This window comes from Chelonoidis abingdonii, chromosome 1, assembly GCF_003597395.2.
Source record: "Chelonoidis abingdonii isolate Lonesome George chromosome 1, CheloAbing_2.0, whole genome shotgun sequence".
NCBI classification, from domain to species: Eukaryota; Metazoa; Chordata; order Testudines; family Testudinidae; genus Chelonoidis; species Chelonoidis abingdonii.
The window spans coordinates 276,188,990-276,213,120 of record NC_133769.1 but is presented as its reverse complement, the minus strand read 5'-3'; the positions used below and the strand labels follow the sequence as shown (position 1 = coordinate 276,213,120).

General features: G+C 39.6%; 1 protein-coding gene across 1 annotated transcript in view; it reads left to right on the top strand.

Moving 5' to 3' along the window:
• GPC6 (glypican 6) overlaps window positions 1–24,131 on the top strand; it is a 1,246,313-nt gene that overhangs the window by 742,749 nt on the left and 479,433 nt on the right. Inside the window, exon 3 of the mRNA XM_075061526.1 lies at window positions 5,214–5,605. Within this exon, the coding sequence (XP_074917627.1) occupies window positions 5,214–5,605 (392 nt within the window). The remainder of the gene's footprint in view (window positions 1–5,213; window positions 5,606–24,131) is intronic.

Here is a 24,131-nt window from a genome sequence, read left to right as displayed (position 1 = left end):
ACAATCTTTCTACCAAATATTTTTATTGTATTGCCCCCCAAATAAAATTGCCATTTATGACTCTCAAAGTGTACCATCCTGCATCCACTCACTCCAAAACTGTCCTAAGTGGGGCTTTGTAATTAACTTATCCTTAATTATGTTAATTTGAGGGTGAGTTCACAGCCATCAGTCTCAAGGAAGTCAGTGATTCATCAAGTCATTAGTACCTCTCAGTTAAATAGTACAAGACAGCAAAAGGATACTGTTTTGGTGGGTGGCTGTAACTCAGGAACCCCTCATGCAAATGACCTCAAATTTGGATCATTAACACTACCCTGAGCTCACAAAAGGCACGCCAAATTTCAAAGCAATATGATTAACCATTCAAATGTTAAAGCACTTACAAGAGTCAAGCTTTAATATAAAATGTGAGAATGGAAACTTAAGCTGTTTTTCTGCATTGGCACATGGGCACTGTAAAATGTACATTTTCTTAAATATTGTTCTCAGTTTTAGTTCTTCCAAAATGTAGTGAGTGCCTGCGGTATCTTGAATAAAACTCAACAAGATGAGATCATTTTGACCCATATCACATCAATAGTTTTATCTCTAACTCTGCATGCAAAAAAATTCCCAAAACTAGAAACTTCTTGAAAAAATAACTATTTTGCTGGGCTTATATCTCCACAATGGTTAGCTCAAAAGGCCCCAAATCTGGGTCATTAAACCTACCATGTACCTTGCTGAGTCACACCAACTTTCAAAGAAGTCCAACTAGGTATGTTAATTTTAAAGGATTTAAAAAGGTGAACCTTTCAAAAGAAGTCATAATAGAACTTTAACACTGCTGGTTCTGCCACACCACTTATGATAATACTGAGACTAATAACAATGGATTGGGAGGGGCTGGCAGAGAAACCACTACAGCACCCTTATGACATGCAAGATCTTATATAAGGGAATTTTAAGGGGCCTGGAACCACCGGTTTGATGGCTGCATTTCACTAATGAAAAACATCTGGAGGGGGGCCTAGAATCTGTCTTCAATCTTACAGCTGATGTTAATTACCAGTTCTAAGTTGGGAACACACAAGCTTCACAACAGAGTTTGTAGACAGGAAGTCACAAATATTGCAGTAGGAAAGAGTGACTAGATGTGCAAAATCATGTTATGGATAGCAGCAAAGAGTCCTGTGGCACCTTATAGACTAACAGACATATTGGAGCATGAGCTTTCGCCCACTTCGTCGGAGCCGACGAAGTGGGTATTCACCCACGAAAGCTCATGCTCCAATATGTCTGTTAGTCTATAAGGTGCCACAGAACTCTTTGCTGCTTTCACAGATCCAGACTAACACGGCTACCTCTCTGATGTTGAGGATAGTTCAGATCTAACAGTTGTATTAAGACTTCTCAGATCAAAGTTGAAATACCTTTTCAACTAAAAGTGGAAGGTCAGAATTAGTGGACAATATAGTTTATAAAAGCCCCTGAACACTTCTCTGTGGATCTATCCCTCAGAACCCTGCTGGCCTCTCAACACTCAAAGATTTCTAACTGCTTTGTAGAAATGACTATAACAAGGCCTTGCACTTCCTATGTTATTCAGCCTTCCAACTGGCTCACAATTGCCCTCACCAGCTATATGGTTGTTCTCTTCAGGATAAGAGGTCACAATCTCTATTACCTGTGATCATTGGACAAATTCTGCTCTCCTAATTCTATGTAGGCCCCTAGAAGCCATGAAGAGGCCATGGTTAAAACCCAGACTGTGAGAATGTTGTAGAGCTCAAATCTCCTTCTTCTTGGCTGTGAAGGGAATTATGAGGTGGGGGAGGGAAAGGATTGGTTTGATGCACAAATATGAGGTGGAAGTATATCTAATTAATCTATGACTGTCTGGATCCACTGAGTATTCCCTTCCCAAGAGCACTATGGCAGGTATGAGATTGCAGTTGTGGTCATGGATTGGCTCCACTGCTGCTCCACAAGCAATGAGCAAAGATCAGCTTCCACATCTTCAGCTACTAGTGCTTGGCATGAATGTGAGGCCTTGCCTCTGGCATTCAGATCATCTCCCATGAATTATGTCCTTGCCTACCTTGCTGTCAGGATTCAGTTTATCTTTGAAATACCTATTACATAATGGAGCCATCTAACAAGCTACAGTAAATCAGATATCTTCAATAGAAGCAGATACGTATTGTCAAGATACAGAATTGTATAGAGAAAATCATAAAAGAAAAGGATAGACACAAAGTCCGATGAGGGTGAAATTCAATAAGGACAAATGCAAAGTACTCTACTTAGGAAGGAACAATCAGTTGTACATATATGAAATGGAAAATGACTGCCTAGGCAGAAGTACTGCAGAAAGGGATTGGGAGGTCATAGTGGACCACAGCTAAATATGAGTCAGCAGTGTAACACTGTTGCCAAAAAAATGAACATCATTCTAGGATTATTAGCAAGAGTGTTGTAAGCAAGACACGAAAAGTAATTCTTCCACTCTACTCCGCGCTGATTAGGCCTCAGCTGAATTATTGTTTCCAGTTCTGGGTGCCACATTTCAGGAAAAATGTGGACAAATTGGAGAAACCCCAGAGAAGAGCAGCAAAAAGGATTAAAGATCTAGAAAACATGACCTATGAGGGAAGATTGAAAAAATTGGGAAGAGAAGACTGAGAGGGGACATAACAGTTTTCAAGTAAAAGATAAAAGATTGTTACAAGGAGGAGCGAGAAAAATTGTTCTTCCTAACCTCTGAGGACAGGACAAGAAGCAAGGGGCTTAAATTTCAGGAAGGGAGGTTTAGGTTGGACATTAGGAAAAACTTCTAACTGTCAGAGTAGTTAAGCACTGAAATAAATTGCCTAGGTAGATTGTGGAATCTCCATCACTGGAGACTTTTAAGAGCAGGTTAGACAAACACCTGTTAATCCTGTCATGAATGCAGAGGACTGGTCTAGATGACATCTTGAGGTCCCTTCCAGTTCTATGATTCTATGAAAACATACTTGCCTAGACAAATAGTATCCAAAGCGTCACTCAGCACTGTAGATAATGGCTAAAATTTTAAGCGCCACCTGTTTTATTTAGGGTCCTGACATTTAAGCACTTGTGAAAATGTTACCTTAAGAGCTTACATTGCAAAGTATTGTATAAAGTACCTGAATATCTTGCCTAGCAGAGAATCTTTTTCCTATCAGATTAAGGTCTGTCCTTATTTGCCTCATCCTGCCAATTTAAGATTTGATCATATGTTCCCCAAAGAATGCGTGTCTGCCCAAAGAGACCAGGCAGATGTAGTCTTTTTAGTCTTTTCCTTTGATGTGGAGATGATGGCTTTATCCAGGTCAATACACAATTCTGGGATGGCATAATTATTGAGTCAATGCACAATAACATAATTATTACATCCTAGTAAGCAACTTGCAGCAATTAACTTTCATTCTTACCATTGCTAACATAGTTCCTTCCTCATGTGGTCTTGTGTTAAATTTGTATATCTTCTGTACTGTCATGTTTGTATAGATGGGTGCATTTGTATTTTTTTTTCCCTTCCAACTAATGTTTGATCCATACAATATGTTATTCTAAATGTTTTGTTAAAGTCTCAGTAGCCCCATTGACTCCATTCAAAACCTTCTGAAAGTGCTTTGTGATCATGCAAGTGAAGAAAACCCCAATGGAGGCAGTTTGCTATTCCTTTCCCACCAAACAACTTGGGGAAATCTACCTCCTGGCCTCTCAGAGTTTGTGTTTAGGGAGTTCATTGCAAGCCATGGAGATTTATAAAGAGAGTGCATGAAGTGAGAGATCTGAACTCAAATGTAAAACCAGAGGGTAGTGGTGTTGAATTCCACTGACAATGTTTTAAGGGAAGTCTTAAGAGAATCACTCTAATGTAATTTCCCAGAATAAGTATCTTGGTGGTGGTGTAAGGTGGATAACCAGTAACAGAGAACCTAGTCTAACTTACCTCCTCCCAATGTCCTCCTGAGCTCATGTGCCAGACAGATGCCAGAGATTGCAGCTGAGGGTTCCATTGTCTCATTTTCCAATAAACATAAAATCCTGAAGTCAAGACTTTGAACAGGCTGTGGCTCGAGGCTGGGTAAATAAACTGAGGAGCCGTAAACTTAGTTATCAAAGGAAAGAATAGGTAAACAAGCCCGCTGCTAACATGGTATCCCAGACACTGCAATCTGTACAATGTTGCAGTCAGCAGGCTGTTTGAAAAACACTGGCCAAAATGCCAACACAGTGCTTCAGAATAGCATTAAATTATTGACAATAGCAACATCTTTTTACTCAGGCTGGTATTACTGTTTAAAGGGCTTCTGTGACTGGAGGGCTTGTAGGATCAGGCTCCAATATATCTCAGTTCAAATCTTTTAAGAACTGTTGAAAGCTGAAAGTAAATTATAAGATACCATGGAGATCAGACATCAAAATGATGAGTAAAGAACCTTAATAGAATAAAATACAAGATTTCATTACTTGCATTTTCCGTTATTGCCGTAGTTCTAGTCATCTCATTACATTAATGGTTTCTTGTTTAGTACACAAGATTCAGGACATTGGCTGTTCAGTACTGAGAGTTTGGCAAGTGGCAGGGATTGCTAGGTTTAAATCAGGGGTCTCAAAAATGCATGAGGCCCACGGAGTTATTTCCTGCGGCCTGCCATAGGCATCAGCTCCACCAGCTGCCAAGCTCCCACCCCTCTTCGCATTACAGTTTTTAAAAAGTTAATACATTGACTTTAAATAGCATACTATATTACTCTTAATTTTTTTCATTTTTGACATACTTTTGTATCATTATATGAAAAGGTTTCAGTGATGCGGCCCTGAGGCCATTGTACTAGTCTTCATGTGGCCACCACGATGATTTGAGTTTGAGATGCCTGGTTTAAATAATGGAATAATTTTCATTGCAGCTCTCTGAAATGCATATTTACAATTTAGAGTTATAGATTTACAGTTTCTTTTTAACCTCTGTGGGGAATACAATACACTTTCCATTTTTCTTTGCTCTTAAATGAACCTATTTCCAATTTAAATAACTGCCTTTTTCTATTAAAGATGCAAATGGCAACAACATTTACTTGAGCAAATTTTGCTAAAGATAATACCGTCGTGAAGGCAATACCATCATGATGGCAAGAAACATGCCATTGGCATTTTATTAATTTTGTTCTGTATATACCTTTTTATTTTCTCTGCAGAATTTTTCCGAGAACTTTTGGAGAATGCAGAAAAATCCTTAAATGATATGTTTGTACGAACGTATGGAATGCTGTACATGCAGAATTCAGAAGTGTTCCAGGACCTCTTCACCGAACTGAAACGATACTATACAGGAGGCAATGTAAATTTGGAGGAGATGCTGAATGATTTCTGGGCTCGACTATTGGAGCGAATGTTCCAGCTCATAAATCCCCAATATCATTTCACTGAGGACTATCTGGAGTGTGTAAGCAAATACACAGACCAGCTGAAACCATTTGGAGATGTACCCAGGAAACTGAAGATTCAAGTGACTAGAGCTTTCATTGCTGCACGGACCTTTGTTCAGGGGCTGACTGTAGGCAGAGAAGTTGCAAACAGAGTATCCAAGGTAACCTAAATGAGGCTTTTTTATGTTTGCACTTGTGTTTGTGTTTTTTCACCTGACACATGAATTCTGAATATGTACCTATACCTTGTTTATAAGTAAGTGATGTTTGTCAAGGTGCATAACTATTGCCATTTTCCTCCTTTGGAGTCTACTGAAGTGACAGCAATACTGGAAAGGGTTGCCTTTTATTTAGAATGCAAGGAGGGTCAATATTTATTGGTGCTTAGAATGATGTAGCAGTTGCCATTAGTAGTGCAAAAACTATCGTCAAGTGGCATTTCAGACCAGGGATTTAAGCATAACTAATACATATGATGATGCTGTTCATGAGGGCAGTGCAGTCGGCCTGGAATTGTGAGGGTGGCAACCCTCATCAGGACTGCAACTGAGTGACTGGTATCTTCTCTAACACATAGGCAAGGTAGTTTAGTTATATTTGGATGAGGAAAAGGCCCACTAGTAATATCTAGGGAGCTTGATCTATTCCAGAGAACAGTTGGAATTATATTTATTTGTTTTAGTTATTTATTTAAATATTTATGATGATCCTAGCTTCTGAGAGCCTAACATAATTAAACTACATAATAAAAAATATACACAAAATATAATCCATCTGGGTCAGTCAGATAAACCCCACAGTTGTAGTTGGGTGCCAGAAATCTGCCAGAATAATGAGCTGTCTCCTACACAGCATCTGGAATACAGCTAAAGGGACTTTCTATATTATTGTTAAAATCAAGTTAGGGGGGCAAGTTGTTCCCTGACCTGGTTATATCATATTTTCAATCTGTCTTGTAGTTGGTACCTTAACTATGTTTTAAGTGTGTTAAAGCCTTGAACAAATTGTAAGAGACTTCTCTGGCTTGGTTGCAAATTGTAGGCCCACATTTTGGCTCTGAGGAACAAAAAGCAAATTCCAAAAGTGAGAGCCATCTTGTTCTTAAGGCATAATTAGTAATTTCCTAATGGTCTCTTCTGTGGTGCTCAGTACTATAGAATCTGGGTGCTTTCCAGACATAATTTAATTAATCTTCACAACAATCTTCTGAAGTGAGGGGGTGATATTACTCCTATTTTAGAGATGGGAACTGAGGCACCATCCATCCTATGCATTGAATGAGGACTGCCTGAAAAATAGCATGTGGTCATCTAATTAAAGATAGTACCATAATGCTACAGAAAAGGGAGTTGATTTAATTCAAGAATTTCCTAACTTTTTAGTGCTTGACTTTGCAACCTTAATGTTCTCTTACCATAGTTTGTGTGTTATGTAATTACATATGCATGAGCACACACACACACACAGTATTATTCATTAATGTAGTTGAATGTGTGTGTATGCAGTGTCGTTGTAGCTGTGTTTGTCCCACGATATTAGAGAGACAAAGGAGAGTGAGGTAATATATTTTATTGGACCATCTTCTGTTGGTGGGAGAGATCCTTTCCCAGATTTGTGGAGGGGCTCTGTGTGGCTTGAAAGCTTGTCTCTGTCACTAACAAAATTTGGTACAGTAAAAGATATTACCTCACCACCTTGTGCATGTGTGCATACATTTACATACACATGAAGTCTAAATATTTGTACATGCTCTTTCTATGTATATTACATATGAATGAATGTGCACATATGTTTTAAATTTAAGTTCTTTAATTATTTCCCATTATGTTTTATTCTTACTACTGAGCAACATGAAATTTTGGCCTTCTAATGGAATTATCTGACTGGATGATGATAACGATAACAATAATGAAGAATAATGGACTTAAGTACTTGAACAAATCTTCATATTGCAAAGAGAGAACTACATTTCCATTTCTAGACACTTTTCTTCAACTTTTTTTGTTAAAGTCCACTGCAACATAAATTAGGAAGCAGATTACAAAGAATTATTATCAAGGAGAAATCAGGAGCATTTTAGTCAAGATTTTGTTTCAGATGTCCTATTAAAATGTAAACGAATTAATATTTTTCTTAAACTAATAGTATGCTCAAAAAGCATGGTTCAGTGTAGTATTAAAACCTAGATAGATACTGTCACAGTTTCAGGGCAATTGCATCTGTATTCCCACTCCGTGGCCCACCAAGAGCACCCCTTTAGGTTCCTAGCCCCTAGTTGTCACTTCTCTTGGGTGAAGACCTGGGATTCCCTGTGATAAAGCCTCTGTCCCAAATTTGGACCTTAGAGTCCAAAATCTGGGGGCTTAGCATGAACTCCCCCAAGCTTTCTACCAGCTTGGATCTGATATCGCTGCCACCAATTAGGATTATGGCTCCTAATAGCCCGGGTTCCCCAAATCTTTCCTTGGGGGACCCCCTTTCTGATCTCCCCAAACCTCCCCTGGAGAGACGCCCAAGACCCAGGAGTCCTGGTCTACCAGCAAGGGAAATACTCCTTCCTTCCCCCTCCTCTCAGCGTTCCTCTCTGGGCAACCTGAGGGAGTGATGTAATCTCTTTACATCACAATACAAGAAAACCTGTCTCCTCTTCCACAAAGAGACAACCTCAAGCACAAGGGAACAGAGCTGATTCTTTCTTCTTCTCCCGTAGCTTTTTTCCCACCCTGGGACAATAGGAGGTACACACAGAGAGTAATGCTTCCCCTCGCCTGCTGTCTGAGAGAGACAGTATGCTGGAACAGAAATTTCTATCCCTTGCTAACTAGGAAAAGAAAATCCAACAAGTTACAAAAGAAAACTTTATATAAAAAGAAAGAAATACATAGACTATAAACTAAACACTGCATTAAGAGATCAATACCAGGGATATTGCTTATAAGAAAATATGAATAAACAGTCTGATTCAAAAATAGCCAATTTAAACCAGTCCAGCAATTACACACATGTAAATACAACTTACAATATCCCTATCTTTCTTTTGTACTCACACTTGGTAACAGAAGAGTAGAAAGAAGCTTGGAGGTAGAAAAAAAAAGATGTTCTCACCATAGCCGGAGAAACAAAGACACAGAGTCCAGTCCTCCCTGACTTTTAAAAATCCAGTTTTCTGATTGGTCCTCTGGTCAGGTGTTTGGTTCCCTTTGTTCACCCTTTTCAGGTAAAAGAAACATTAACCCTTACCCATCTATTTATGACACTCCCTCCTTCCCTCTGGCTGGGGATTTAAGGCTGAACAGCACCATGGATTACAGTGTGATCTCCACAGCAAGTCAAACTGTGTAAACAGGTCACTGCCTGCACTTTGTTTTCCCTGCAAAGCCTATGACCAGTGTATTGCCCACAATCATAAGTTACCCCAGAGCTCCTTCTAAGCAAGCACATTTATTCTTAAGGTAAAAGCATTACAGAAAAAACATATTTTTTAAAAAAGCTCTTACATGTGTGCTAATAAGCTTACCAGATGTCATCCATCAATCTTACAGGGCTCTAGAAGTTCCAATCCTTCCAAACCTTCAGCAAGACTTGGGTCCTCCTTTACACAGAGGTTCCTGTCCATTTTCTGGATCAAAATGCAGACCCTGAGTCAGTTTAAACTCAGGTTATTTATCCAAAAGTCCTTTCTTTGTCTGCTGCTTTCTCCTGAATCCAGTTTGAACTAATATATATGAGCATTTTCAGGTGGTGGGTTGGAACAGACTGACAATTTCCTGCAATATCCTGAATGAACTTTACTGAATTAGGTTTAATATCTTTGGGATCCATTGTATTAAAAATGTGATTGTGCATTTGTTACTGTGGAACTCTATGCAACTCTTTTAAGAGGAGGGGGAAGCTAACTTATTTCCTCCTGTTATCAGCTCTTTGAAACCACCCTCCTGGAGAGGTATGCATATACTAGTACAGAGGTCAGCAACCTCTGGTTCGCGGCTCGCCAGGGTAAGCATCCTGGCGAGCCGAGCCAGTTTGTTTACTTGCCGCGTCGGCAGGTTCGGCGGACCGCGACTCCCACTGGCCACAGTTCGCTGTCCCAGGCCAATGGGGGCGGCAGGAAGTGGCACAGGCGAGGGATGTGCTGGCTGTGGCTTCTCCCATGAGCCAATTGGCAGAGGATCAAAGAATTTTGTGCCTTCTTTGCAGCACCTTTGAGACACAATGCTTCAGTAGGAATGCACTTAGTACCTAACTGGGGTGGAGTTAAGTATCAGAGGGGTAGCCGTGTTAGTCTGGATCTGTAAAAGCAGCAGAGAATCCTGTGGCACCTTATAGACTAACAGACGTTTTGGAGCATGAGCTTTCATGGGTGAATACCCACTTCGTCAGACGCAGGGCGTGGACGTGGAGTTGTTTATTCATCGCAACTTGTGGCCAGTTTCTAGTGCAGTTGAGAGAATAAAATGAATGGTTCCCAGAGGTGAAAGACCTGGGATTTTAGGGATGAACCTTGGGCTCAAATGATAGGGTGAGACCTTGTGGTCTTTGTGGGCCAAGGTGCCCACACTGCTGCACCATCTCTCCCCCTTATGAGGGGGATAGTGCTAGGACTCAGAGAGAGCTGAGTTCCAGGGGATAAGCTGAAGAGAACCACCCCATGTTATGGGCTATAAGGTAAGGAATCCTGTAACCCCTACAGAGGTATAGGACAATGTGGGTGATGGGTGAGTAGCATCCTCTCCTGTGTTAAAGTTTAATGAAGGTTGTGGCCTGCTGCTTAATTCCATGCATCCGTCTGTCCTCATTTTGCCGCTGTGTCCACGTCAATTAATATTAACACTTGGGAGCAATGTGCTGGTTTTGACTTCCATATTCTTCTGGTTTTGTCAGAACTGAATATTTTTAAAGTTGGTGTATCTGCTGTCAGACACAGCAAATCTTTCTTTTTGTACATCACTTAAAACTTGCAGCAACCATTCCTCAAAGTGAGCACATAGATTTACCCTCTCCCTCCCCCTACACACACTTACAAAAGGAAAGATAGAGAAATGTATTTTTGTTGTTGTTTTGAAAGTTATCCATGTCGGGCTTGAATTTAATTTTAACTGTGCTGTCACATTACAAGACACAGTGACAGAAAAGTCACATCTGCTTAACGCAAAAGAAATGAGAAAGAGAAGTGACACTTTTTCAAAAATGTTTGTCCTGGTTGGGCACAGAATTCTCTTTTCAGTAATATCACAAGCTGAATGACATTTTGAATTTGTTTAGTGTTTCGTAACTCAGTGAAATCTCCTTTATCCGGCGAACTGCCAGATGCTAATAGGACAAAATTTAGCCTCCATCTCAAACATAATGAAACAGGGATTATTCCTAAAGAGAAAGTTAGTAGCAACATTTTTTGGGCCTAGTACTCACATTTTCAGGCTCCTCTATTCCATCAGGTAAAAGGGAGTTGGTGGGTCTTGCTATAAGGCTGTGATGAAACTGCCCCATCTGGTGTCACAGGGGTTCTTTCTTCTCTAATGTCATTGCTTCAAGGAAAGCATAAGATTGGTTCTGGCTGCTCCAAGGGTTCCCAAACTTGGTTCACGGCTTGTTCAGGGTAAGCCCCTGGCGGGCCGTGAGATGCTTTGTTTACCTGAGTGTCTGCAGATACTATACGGCCGCTTGCAGCTTCCAGTGGCCGCAGTTTGGGAGCTGCAGGAAGCGTCACTTGATACCTTGTAAAATCCTGAAGCCAGTTAGCTGCACAATAGAGCTGGTAGGCAGTGTGTGTGTGTGTGTGGTGTGTGTGTGTGCACACACATGCAAAATGTGTCCTTTTTCATTGAACAATTTTTATAGTTTTTGAAGAGTTCTACTAGACACGGACATATGTGCACAGCATCCATCTTAAAGTGTGTAGCTTGCACTTGAACAGAATTTTCAACAGCCCATGCACCATCTGACATTTTCAAATATATGTAGCTTTTCTTTCTTTTTTATTTTTAAACCAGTAACTTTAAAATTTAGCAAAGCATTTACTGTGCATTAAGGAATTGCACATCTCACACTGAAGGCATTGTCAGTCTTCATCTGACCTCAGTGGAAGTGGGTCAGGCTGTTAGATATATGAATGTAGTGTTAAAAGTTGAGATTTCTCCTGTTTTAGTTATCTCCCCTATAGCAAAGGTGGATTTTTTTTTCTAGTGAGAAAAGTAAATATATTTATAAATATATTTATTCACCTGTTCCTAGCTTCAGAAATAATTGAAGGGATTGTAGACAAACTTTCTGTACTAAGGAGGTAGACTATAAAGCTCTTCTGTTGTGTGTTACCATTTTAAAACAGAAAAAAATCAGTATTTAGTCTTTTGATGAAAACCTGATACATTTCAACAACATTTTTTTGAAGTAAATGATGTAAACATTTTTTTCTGGAAAAAAAAATAGGGAAGACAATTATGTCCTGACCATTTCTAATCCAGTGCAAAATGTTAAGTGGTAGCACCTGGTAGTGACAGCATTAGTAATGCTCCTATCACCTGGCTTATTCCCAGTCATGTGACAAAATTCCTCAAGTTTGTCCATCAACATCCTTCTGGACTTCTCTTGCTTTACAGGTAAAAGAGAATTAACTATTTGCACCCTTTATTATAGCCCATGTATTGACAAAACAATCTCTGTGACCATAATGGTATTTTTGATCTTTTATTGTTGGATGAAATACATTAATAATAGAAAAAGACATTTTGGGGGCAAATGATGTTTAAAAATAGCCTTTGGAGAATCCTTCTGACTGTTCAGGAGCTCACAAAGTCCATGATTGTTTCAGAAATTTTCTTTCTAACACTTCTACATGCCTGACCTCCAGTAATTGGAATAACTCTGGAACACATGAGATTTTTTTTTTATTAAATACAAGAAGAGCTTTTAGCCAAATGCAGCTTGATGGAAGCAGATACAGTTCCCATTGAAAGAGGCTAAATTCAAGGATGACTTAAATGATGGTCTAAATTCCCAGTTGGATGGAAATTATCCAGAAAGAAAATGCAAGTTGGTGCAAAAAGAACAGTTGGCCAAACACTTTTCAACAGAAAATGGTAGTTTGACTAAGCAGAAATTTTCTGGAAAAAAAATCCAGGAACGTCAAAACTCCCAAATTCCAAAAAGGGTTTGATGAAAACTATTCTGTTTTTATTTTTGTCACGAAGTTTTTTTTGTCAGGAATCATTGTCTGTCCAGTTCTAACAAGCAGCAAAGTAAGTATGACTAGCACTGTTTTGGTATTCTCTAAGCATGCAACATGGGAAGCTTTGCACTGAAGATCAGAAGGCTTGAGCACAGTAGAAAGAGTATTTAATAGAAGGGTGTAAGATTAAGCAACTTCCTTCCCTCACTCCACTCTCATTGCATCACTCCAAATTCTCCCTGGTGTAGCAGTTGCAACTGCTTTTGGCTTTGGAACTGAATTTGACCCCTGTGAATACCAAATTGGTGCAAATTACTCTTGCTTGCATGCCCTCTGGGATATTTACTTACCATCCACTTGTTTTACTTTGCTGTAGACTCTACTGACTTCAGTGGCATTACTCTTGATTTACACTAGAGTAAAAGAATCAGGAGAATCATGCCCACTCTGTGCTCTTTCTATGATTTTGCCATTTACACTCACATAGGGCTTGTCTTCACTACCGGCTAAATCAGCATTGCTGCAATCAATGCAGTGGTGTTGATTTAGTGGGTCTGGTAAAGAAGTGATAAGTCAATGGAAGAGTGCTTTCCTGTCGACTTCAGTACTCCACCTCCCTAAGAGGAAGAAGCTATGTTGATGGGAGAGCATCTCCTATAGACATCACAGCATAGACAACGCTGGGAGTCAATCTAAGCTACGTCATCTTAAGTTACGTAGCATACATAACTTATCTAGCGTAACTTAGATCGACTTACCTCATTGGTCTCGACCAGACCATACTCTCATTTCTAGCCCCTCCATACCTGATGTGGAACTTACCACCAGTTAAAGTCACTGCTGAGCTTGGCCCAGGGAGGCCTTCTCAAGAAAGTGAGGAGTATTATTATGAGCATGTATATCAGAGCAGTATGACACAGTAGCTGACATCTTAGTTCTATGAATGGATTTAAATATTTAATTTAACATCTAATGTAAAAAAATAATGATTTGAAAACTTTTCCAATCACCTGAGGTCAATTATACCTTTGCCTTATTTTTAAACTGATTAAAATATTTTTTCTCCTGAATGTTATTAAATTATATTGATAGCAGGCTTCTTACTAAACCTTCTGATGTATGGGCAGAATGAAACAAATCCAGTAATACAATTATAAGGTAAAGTCCTGGATTAGTAGTGAAAAATAGGCCCTAATAATTGTTAGTGATTAATTCTATTTACAGAATGCCAGGCCATTGCTTTTTAAATACACTGAATCAATCTCACAAACTCTGCTTTTCATAGTTTATAAATAAACATTCACCAGTTTGTGAGAGCTATAAATAAAGGTCAATACTGAATGTCAGACTTACTCAGAATGTAATTATTGTGGGGTGGGGAGTACAAATATGACATGCTGATAAGCCAGGGTAATTAAGAACCAAAACAATAGTGCCTTAATGTTGGAATATGTGATTTTGAGGAGTGATAAAGTGCTACCTGTAATGTATATTTTAACTGCATTAGCTGAAAAGAGATCCTCTGTTAGGGAAAGAGATATAGAGTGGACAACCATGAGACATTTCCACTGATTTCTACTACACCATAGTCCCCTAGTTCTGTTCGTTAATTTCAGAACAGCCATCGCTAACTGGCATGGCCTTTATGTCTACTTGTGTGATTTTTGTTTGAGTTGATTCGTTTTGTTTATAGTAATTTGTCGTTTGTCTTTCCAAGCATTGACATTAGAGGATTACATGAATGGGTCAGTTTCTTCTCCCTCTTCCAGCTCTACTGTGCCACTCAGGCAGTGGAAAAGGGCCAGAATCTGCCAGGCTGGGGATACCTCCAGTGTGGGGTGCTCTCCAGGGGCATAAAATTCTTAGACTGCTGTAACTTACATTGTTGTAGAGCTGACTTGTGAACTGGGGAGCTATAACTAGCTCTCTGACTGCCCCTTCCTCCTTTCAACAGATAGGTGCAAGAGAGACTCTAGGCTACTTCTTGTTTCATTAGGGTTGTTCTAGGCTCTGGATAGTACACATCATAATATGTTGCATATTTCCAGATGCATATTCTCAAGAATATTAATTATCTATATATAGCATTTGTGCAGTCTTTCTTTCACTGGTCACATTCACTTTTCTAGTGTATTTATTATTTATTTCTCCTAGGGTTAGAATTTTCAGGTAGCACACATGTATCAAGGAACATTCCTGCCTGAACGTGAACTTTAATAGTTGGAAAAGATTTGAAAGCATCTAGATATATAAATAATTGGCTAAAGTTCCAGATCAAGATGTTTTACCTTGAAATGATAGACCTGGAAATGATGTCTTAGCTCCCTTTTTGCTTCCACACACAGTACAAATGATTCTGGTCTGAATTGCAATAGATTACACTGATTCTCCACTTTTTAATAATTCTTCTCCATTCCCTTTACATATTCAAGGCTATTCTGATCTCATTTACAGCAGTGTAAATCTTGATTACATCTGCTGAAGTTAATTTACATTGATAAACTGGAGATCATTGGCTGGCTATCTATATTCTTTTATTATATACTACCAAGTCTTGAAACTTGAAACAGCCCTTCATCCCCAAACCATGATGCTTAATAGCATCTTCTAAAAGTAAAAACTACTCAGCTGATGAACCTGATTGTCTCTGTACAACCCCCTTACTTGGCTAATAGTGTACTTCAACCTTATGGCACAGAAAATGCTCAGTAGTTAAGTTATATAGGAAACTTCTGCACACATATAAAGAACTAAAGCGCAAACCATATCAAGCTGACCATCTCATAAAATACTAACACAAACCATTACAAAAATATTCACTACCAAAAAGCAACATTACTCTGAGGCTCTAGCTGGTGTTACTGAGAAGTGCACATCTAAATTAATCTTTTCAAGACTGCAGATTAACTTTATACTGCTATAAAAGATCTTGGTGTGGCATTTCAAATGCTAAGCTAAAGATAAGGTGCAGAGATTCTTCATAGTTCCCAGAATGAGAAAATGTGATAAACAACAACGAGAGCCAAAGCTCACCCATTGCTCACTAGTGTCTTTCCTGCTGACGTTGCCAGATTTGGGCATTCTGGTCCACATCTGTGATTAATCTTCCTGCAGCTTTACAATTTTGCTGCTTTAGCACAGGAGAGTAAAAAAAAATTACAGAAAAATTATATGGAGGGTGGAAGGAAATTAAAAAGTCTGAAGGTTAAACAATGTTCAGAGACTTGTATCATCTTGTGACATGCTGACTTTTTAGAGCTACTGTAGTTGGAGATCATCAATCTAAACTATTTTAGGAGGTGGCCAATAGAAGCAATGTTTCTAAGCGTGATTTGATAAAAGCAATTCATTACATTTCTTATGTGGATCAGAAACATAAAGAATAGTAGATATTTCTCCCTTCAGGTTTGTACAGAACACATTATTGAAGAAAATATTTGATTTGTCTAAAACTCTACTTGTCAAGAATATTAATTAGAGTTGAAATGGATGTCAGTTGACATGATTATAGCTTAGCTAGTAGAGTCATCAGCTAGAAGTTGAAGAATTCAGGTTTCCTAGGTTATGTTTAAATGATGTGCTAATTTATCCTAAATTATACATATGGGACCAGATTCAAATCTCATTTGTGCAGGCATCTGTGCAGAATTGGTTCCATTAACCTCAAATGAGACTGGACTCTGGGCTGTGATCTCTGATATAAAAGTAACATTCCATTTTAAAAGAAACTATATTAAAATATCAATGTAGGTACAAAATGAAGCACTCAGAAGTCAGGAAGTGCCAACATTGATATTTGTCTGTGATTTTTAAATCACTGTCTTCTATGTATTGCACTGTCTCATATTTTTTCCTCACAACACAAAAACTTCATTTTCTCTCTCTATGCATAAAGATTACTCAACTTTTATTTTAACATCCAGAAAGAATTCCCTTCCTGACTGAGAACAAAATGTACTAGGTTGAAAATAAGAAAGTAGAACTTTGAGTAAGGTGTAAGGAGCTGAAAATAACCTTTTAAAATCGAAGAGTTTGGGCTATCTCAGCTATAGACATCTGTCACGGTAACAGGGCTAGCTGCACCTCCATTTCCTTGGTGGTGTCCCTGCAACCCCTTCCCCTCAAGTTTGAAGACTTCTGCCTTTATCGCTCTTGGGACAGAATTTTGCAATTCTCCCATTCCTGGACTGGCCATGGACTGTCATACCCTGTTTATCAACTGTACTTATTCTGCTGGTCGGACGGAGTTCAGGCACCTGTGGTGCTTCCCTTTTTGGGTCTGTGACCAGTGCTAAATACAATGATCAAACAGCCTTCTGAAAAAAACAGTTTTGTTTATTTTGCAGGAGAAACAAAGCTTTTAGAGAAGGGGCATTTTAAAATGCCATGCACTCTATATGCAGATATATCTTACCTAAAAGTTTACCATTCCCCAGTGGTAACTTAGGTAGACCTAATTTCTTCAAACACCTCATCAGGTACCTGTGTCTTGAGAGAATCTTCTTTTTAAACCTACCAGACTTCTTTTGATATCCTGTGTTTGCAGACCGGTCCTGGCATTATCTCTGACCAACCGTCAAGTGTTTGTGGAAAAGTGGCTTATTCATTTCTTTTCCTTCCTATTTGTTGTTCCTCACAGACCCCTATTAAAGAAAACCTATATATTTGTACAGTAAACATCCTAATAACCAGTTGAACATCCAGTATTAATATTTTTTTACAGAACAGCTCCATTCTAGTAACAGCATCACTAAACACAGCACCTATAATTTAAATAATAAAAAAAAATGAGAGCAAGAATGAAGGTGCTTGTGACCCTTTCTCAACTGTGGTAATATAAAAGATGCACAGTCCATTCTGAAACAAAGTATTAGCATTATGGTGGTGGCAATGCAATGAGGTATGCTAGGAGTTTTCACACTTGTTACATTTCATCCACACATGTAGCAGTTCATTCTTGGAGCTGATTGAGAAGGCCATATGAAAGCTGCAGCTCACTTCTTGAGTATGACTAATAGGTGACAGAACATCATAGAACTCCTCATCCAAATCAGGACCCACTTTAATGTCATGTTCTACACTAGGGGTCAGCAACCTCTGGCACACGGCTCACCAGTTTCTTTATCTGCTACGTCGACAGGTTCGGCGGACCGCAGCTCCCGCTGGCAGTGGTTCACTGTCCCAGGCCAATGCAGGAGGTAGGAAGCCGCGGCCATCACATCCCTCGGCCCACAGCGCTTCCCGCCACACCCATTGGCCTGGGATGGCGAACAGTGGCCAGTGGGAGCCACGCTCCTGCAAACCTGCCAACATGGCAGGTAAACAAACTGGCCCGGTCCGCCAGTGTGCTTACCCTAGCGAGCCGCGTGTCAGAGGCTGCCGACACCTGTTCTACACTACGTTTCCAAATCTTAAGTGGGCTGGGTCCTAGTTACCTTGGGGACTGCATCTACCTGCATGAGCACTTCTATCAAAGGGCAAGCCCTGGCTAATGCAGCCCAGATCGTTTACAGTGAATGGCCCTGAGCTATGTAACTCATCAAGCAGTGATAAGCAGCATCAGTTCACGCATCAATTCTTTGAAGCATCATCTTTCACATTCAATATCTGGTGTCAGCAACAGGTGCAGCTCCGTCAGTGTAGACAGAGTGAAACCATTTTCAGTGATGAGAAAACCTGCTTGGTGTGCTGACAACAAATAAGAAATATGCTAAATCTACAAGCCTGTATAGCTCAATGCAAAATACAAGTATCTGCAAAGGTGTCTTCCTTCCAATGAAAAGGAATTCAAAGGAAGATTTGTGCCTCTGTCCTGAGAACTTTTATCAAACACAAACTGTAGAAAATCTACTGAAAGAGGGTCAGAGAAAATTCATATAAAGATGATACAGCATTTAATCTAGTATCCTGCACCCAACTACTACACTGAGTGATCTAGACAGATTAAATTGATAAAATAATTCACACAGAAGAACAATAGAAAAATATGCAGTAAGATCCTGAGGTAAGTATTTCATAGGCAGATTCTACATTGCAGTGCAAGATATGTAAAGGAAAGTCCCTTACATGATGAGAAGACCTTTGTGGGAAGAATCAGCCTGAAACCTTTCTCTTCTTTGTCTGATTGTAAATTTTAAAAGTCACAAAGGGACTACTGGGTAACTCCACTGCTAGACACTAACCAGGCTTTTCACACAGCTAACAGGTATATGTCAGCAGTAAATGCTTTGAAGGCAGTAGATGTAAAGAAACCTTTATGGGGAGGTTACTAAGCCACAAAAGGGAGTTCAGCATTCAACACCTATCAACTTCATTGACTTTCTGTAGGAGCTGGGCACCTAATTACCCTTATTTGTGTTTGAAAAGTGCCTTTGAAGATTTTTCCTCCTTTAGCCAAAATTAATAAGGGACAGGGAATAATACAGTTTCTATTTTATTTTATTAAATTTAGGATTTGATTGCTATTTGAAATTCTCCATCATTTAACAGTAATCCTGTTGGCCATAGTCTTGGTCACTGGGGACTAAAAATGTTATGTTTCTATTCCTTTGGGGAGGGAGGAAGTGTGTTTCCAATTTGAATTAAGATCCTTTATTGTTGACTTTCTCCAGTGGATGATTGCTTTATGTCTTCCATTCATGCTTTCCTTCTGTTAAGATTTGTAATTTTATCCTATGAATGTGTAGTACTTTATAAATCTACCAGCTTGATAGGTAATTTTGTATTATATTGCCACTGAATATTTTTAAAGTTAATTTTATGTTGCCATGGAGGCATTATGCTGCCCAGCAGTTCATGTGAAGAGGGCCTGAGGTAAGAACCTTTGTTTTTCACTCAGTTTGATCCTTAGTTTTGAGTTTCCAGTCTAAAATAGTATTTTCAGTGATATTTTCTGTCAATTGTGTGTGGCTACTTTGACATTTGGCTCGCAATCCAAAAGAAAGAAGGCTGAAGCCAAACTTAAACTTTTGTCCTGGTGATCTTAAAGTAAACTTCAAGGAAGAAAGCTATCATTCCATAAAATATATGAAATAGAGGCCCTAGGGAAAGCTCTTGGTATCCTATCTGTCATGCATGACATGTACTTTTGTAGGACAGATAAGCACTGAACATCTTTCATCATCTCTTCTTGCTCTCCACATCCCTTTTTAGAGTAAAAGGGAGAGACATTGGACCACAGTATGACCAGTGGCAGAAATTTCCACAGAGACCCTCATGATTGAAACTCTTCTGGGAGTCCTCAGGCTATTTTCTTGCCCATTGTACTAGACTTAGAAAATCTCTTCACTCTGAGTGAACATTTTATTATTGTTGTACAATGTATTCCATCTAAGCTTCCAGCATTTAATACTGAAATGGAATACATTGGCTATAAACAGTTCACACCCTTGTGCTCTGAATCAGAAAGTGAAAATTATCGGGTGGAATATACTTTTGGTTGTGTTGTAGTCATCTAACTCTTATGTCTCTTAAACTAATAGAGGAGGCTGTGTGACTCTCCTAGTTTGACACATTATTTTAGGTCCAATACTAATTTTCTTCCTATCCCTTACATTTTGGTATCTTAGCTGAAAAAGCAATAAAAGGGAGAAATATAAGAGAGAAAAGAATGTGTTTGATATAATAAAACATATTAACAGCTTTAAATATGCATTAATGCAAAAAGTAAAACACAAAGGTATTTTTTATTAAGTCTGTACATTAAATTTTGCATATGGGCCCAAATGCTGAAGTCCTTACTCAGACAAAATTCTCAGACTGACTTACAGTGAGTTTCCCTTACTTAAAGTCAAGGACTTACAGATTTGGCCTGGTGCTTTTTAAATGTAAAATATATTAAACTCAAGGTATGCTTTTTCATCTCTCTTCCTTTGACACACACTAATTGATCACTTTATTGTGTTCCCATTTGACATTATCATATGTCTTAACTCCCTGAATGTCTCGTTATTTCTAATAACCTAAATGCATTGCCAGGCTTCTTCAAAGGACAGTTCGGTTTTGCTGCCTCATCTTAAAAAAGATGTAACAAATAAATAAATAAAACACAACAAAGGCAACAGAAATATTGCAGTGGAGCTTATATATATTTAAAGACTAGGACTGTTTAGTTGGCAAGGTGAAGAGTAGAAGGAGATTTTTTAGAAATAAATAGAACAGTAAATGGTATAAAGCAGATTAATTGAATGGTTGTATTTACCCTTTTCCATAACACGAGAGATAGAGGGCTCCTAAAGAAATTAAAATGCAGCGAACTTAAGACCTGATCCAATTCACATTGAAGACCATAAAATCAGATAGAAGACAAAGTTTATTAAAGCAATGTACTGTATAGTGAACCTAAAGAATTCATTGCAAGAGGATATTGTTGAGGGAATTGAGGCAAATAATAATATTTTTTCAAACAAAGAATGGGCATTTAAATGTATAAAAATATTGCTGGCAGTTAAAGTAGACAAAATGAATATAGATTATCAATATTTGTGGATGAAGATATAAAAGGATCGCTGGTGAGGTCCAAGAGAAATTTCCCCGGTTGGTTTAGTTTAAGCATATTGTAGGAATTTAGTATCTTTTCTGAAGCCTCCAGCATTGCTACTGTGAGAGGCTATATCTACACTACAGCACTCAGAGTGGTGCTGAAGCATCAGTGCAGCTTGTACACTGTAGTGCTTGTGGTGGAGATGCTCTAAACCGACAGGAGAGAGTGCTGTCTTAGGGTGACCATATTTCTCAAAGGGAAAATGGGACACTGCACAGAGCTGGCTTGGAGTTGCAGCTGGCAAGGCATGTTAAAAGTAACAAGAAAGGTTTCTACAGGTATGTTAGCAACAAGAAGAAGGTCAAGGAAGGTGTGGGTCCCTTACTGAATGGGGGAGGCAAACTAGTGACAGAGGATGTGTAAAAATCTAATGTACTCAATGCTTTTTTTTGCCTCTGTCTTCATGAACAAGGTCAGCTCCTAAACTACTGCACTAGGCAGCACAGTATGGGGAGGAGGTGACCTGCTGCGGTTCAGGGCTATTTAGAAAAGCTGGATGAGCACAAGTCCATGGCTCCGGATGCACTGCATCTGAGGGTGCTAAAGGAGTTGGCAGGTGTGATTGCAGAGCCATTGGCCATTATCTTTGAAAACTCATGGTGATTGGGGGAGCGGATACTGGAAAAAGGCTAATGTAGTGCCCATCTTTAAAAAAGGAAGAAGGTGGATCCAGGAACTACAGGCAGTCAGCCTCACCTCAGTCCTAGAAAATCATGGAGCAGGTCCTCAAGGATCGATTTGAAGCACTTTGAGGAAAGGAAAGTGATCAGGAACAGTCAGCATAGATTCTCAAAGGGCAAGTCATACATGACTAACCTAATTGAATCTAGAATAGATAACTGAGTCTGTGGATGAGGGGAAAGCAGTGGATAGTTAATCCTTGACTTTAGCCAAAGCTTTTTGATAAGGTCTCACACAGTATTCTCGCCAGTAAGTTAAAGAAGATGGGCTGGATAATGGACTATAAGGTGGATAGAAAGCTGGCTAGATCCTCGGACTCAACGGGTATGATCAATATTCCATGTCTAGTTCAGCCCACTGTCAAGCGAAGTGCTCCAAGGCCCAGTTTGTTCAATATCTTCATTAATGATCTGGAGGAGGCAGGATTGCACCCCAGCAACTTTGCAGATGACACTTAACTGGGAGGAAGTAGATATGCTGGAGGTAGGATAGGATACAGAGGGCCTAGAATAAATAGAGGATGGACCGAAGAAATCTGATGAGGTTCAACAAGGACATGTGCAGAGTCCTGCACTTAGGCAGGAAGAATTCCATGCACTGCGACAGACTAGGGACCAAGTGGCTAGGCAGCAGTTCTGCAGAAAAGGACTAGGGTTACAGTGGATCAGAAGCTGGGTATGAGTCAACAGTGTGCCTTGTTGCCAAGAAGGCAAATGGCATTTTGGGCTGTATAAGTAGGAGCATTGCCAGCTGACGCGAGGAACATAATCATTTCCCTCTGTTTGGCATTGGTGTGGACCATCTGGAGTACTGCATCCAGTTTTGGCCCCACACTGCAAGAAGGATGTGGAAAATGGAAAGAGTCCAGTGGAGGGCAACAAAAATGATTAGGAGGTTGGGGCACATGACTTGTGAGGAGAGACTGAGGAACTGGGATTATTTAGTCTGCAAAGAGAAGAAGAGGGGGATTTGGTAGCTGATTTCAACTACCTGAAAGGGGGTCCAAAGAGGGTTCTAGACTGTTTTCAGTGGTACCAGATGACAGAACAAGGCGTAATGGTCTCAAGTTGCAGTGGGAAGTTTAGGTTGGATATTAGGAAAACTATTTCACTAGGAGGGTGGTGAAGCACTGGAATGGGTTATCTTGAGAGGTGGTGGAATCTCCTTCTCAGAGGTTTTTAAGGTCAGCTTGACAAAGCCCTAGCTGGATGATTTAGTTGGGGATTGGTCTGCTTTGAGCAGGGGTTGGACTAATGACGTCCTGAGGTCCTTCCAATCCTGATATTTATGAATCTATGATTCTATGTCTTGAACATTTGCCTGAGCCTCCTCACACCCCAGGAAGGCTGGCCCAAGATGCTTGCCTGAGTCCTGCCTACCCCCCTCCCGCCCCAGCCTGGGGTTACTGCTTGCTCAATCCCCTCATACTCCCCCCCCCATGCGCCCTGCATCTGCCTCTGTGCAGGGCTGGCACTGCTGCTCACTCCCCCGAATTGCACCCCTTTTTTTTTTGACAAGTGAGCATTTGTTCTGTTTGCTCTTGCTAACTGCTCAAGCCACTTTTGCCAAAAAAGTTGGGACGGCCGGGACAGAGCTTAAAAAAGGGACTATCCTGTCCAAAGTGGGATGTATGGTTACCCTAAACTGCCTACACTGGCTCTGTGGATATTTCACAACCCTGAGCGGAATAAGTTATACTGAAGTAACTTCTAGGTAGACAAAGTCAGAGACAGGATTCAAACTATAGACCGAGCAGTTCCTGTTTGTAGTGGTAACTCATATGTCCTGCAACATTTGATTGCAAACAAAAAAAGAAAAGAGATTGCATAAAACAAAACAGAGCAAACAAATAAAATCCTCCACTCCAGCCAACTTGACAAATTCCTGCTTACTCTGAATATCCGTAATCAAAGTGGTTAACCATGTTTTGTTTGCTGGTTTAGGATTGCTAGAGGGACAATGTTTATACAGTGGTACCAACAAAAAAAAAGCTATGAAAATATATTGACTTGCATTATTCATCTTTTTTACTCAATTATTTATTGGTCAAGATATTTATTCCTCTCCATATTAGAATGCTCTATGAGCCAGGACCTGAACAAGAGCTGTAGCATGACAATACAAAACACTATTTGAAAGAGGTGTTATCAGAAGAGAAAGCAGAGTGCTATATCATAGGCTATCCTTGAAGAAAGTTTTGAACCTTTATCTTTCATAATTCCATCTGCAGAGATTCAGTGCTACAAGGACATTACTTTAGGAAATGTCAATAGAGTGTGGGGATTTATGAGCAATAATA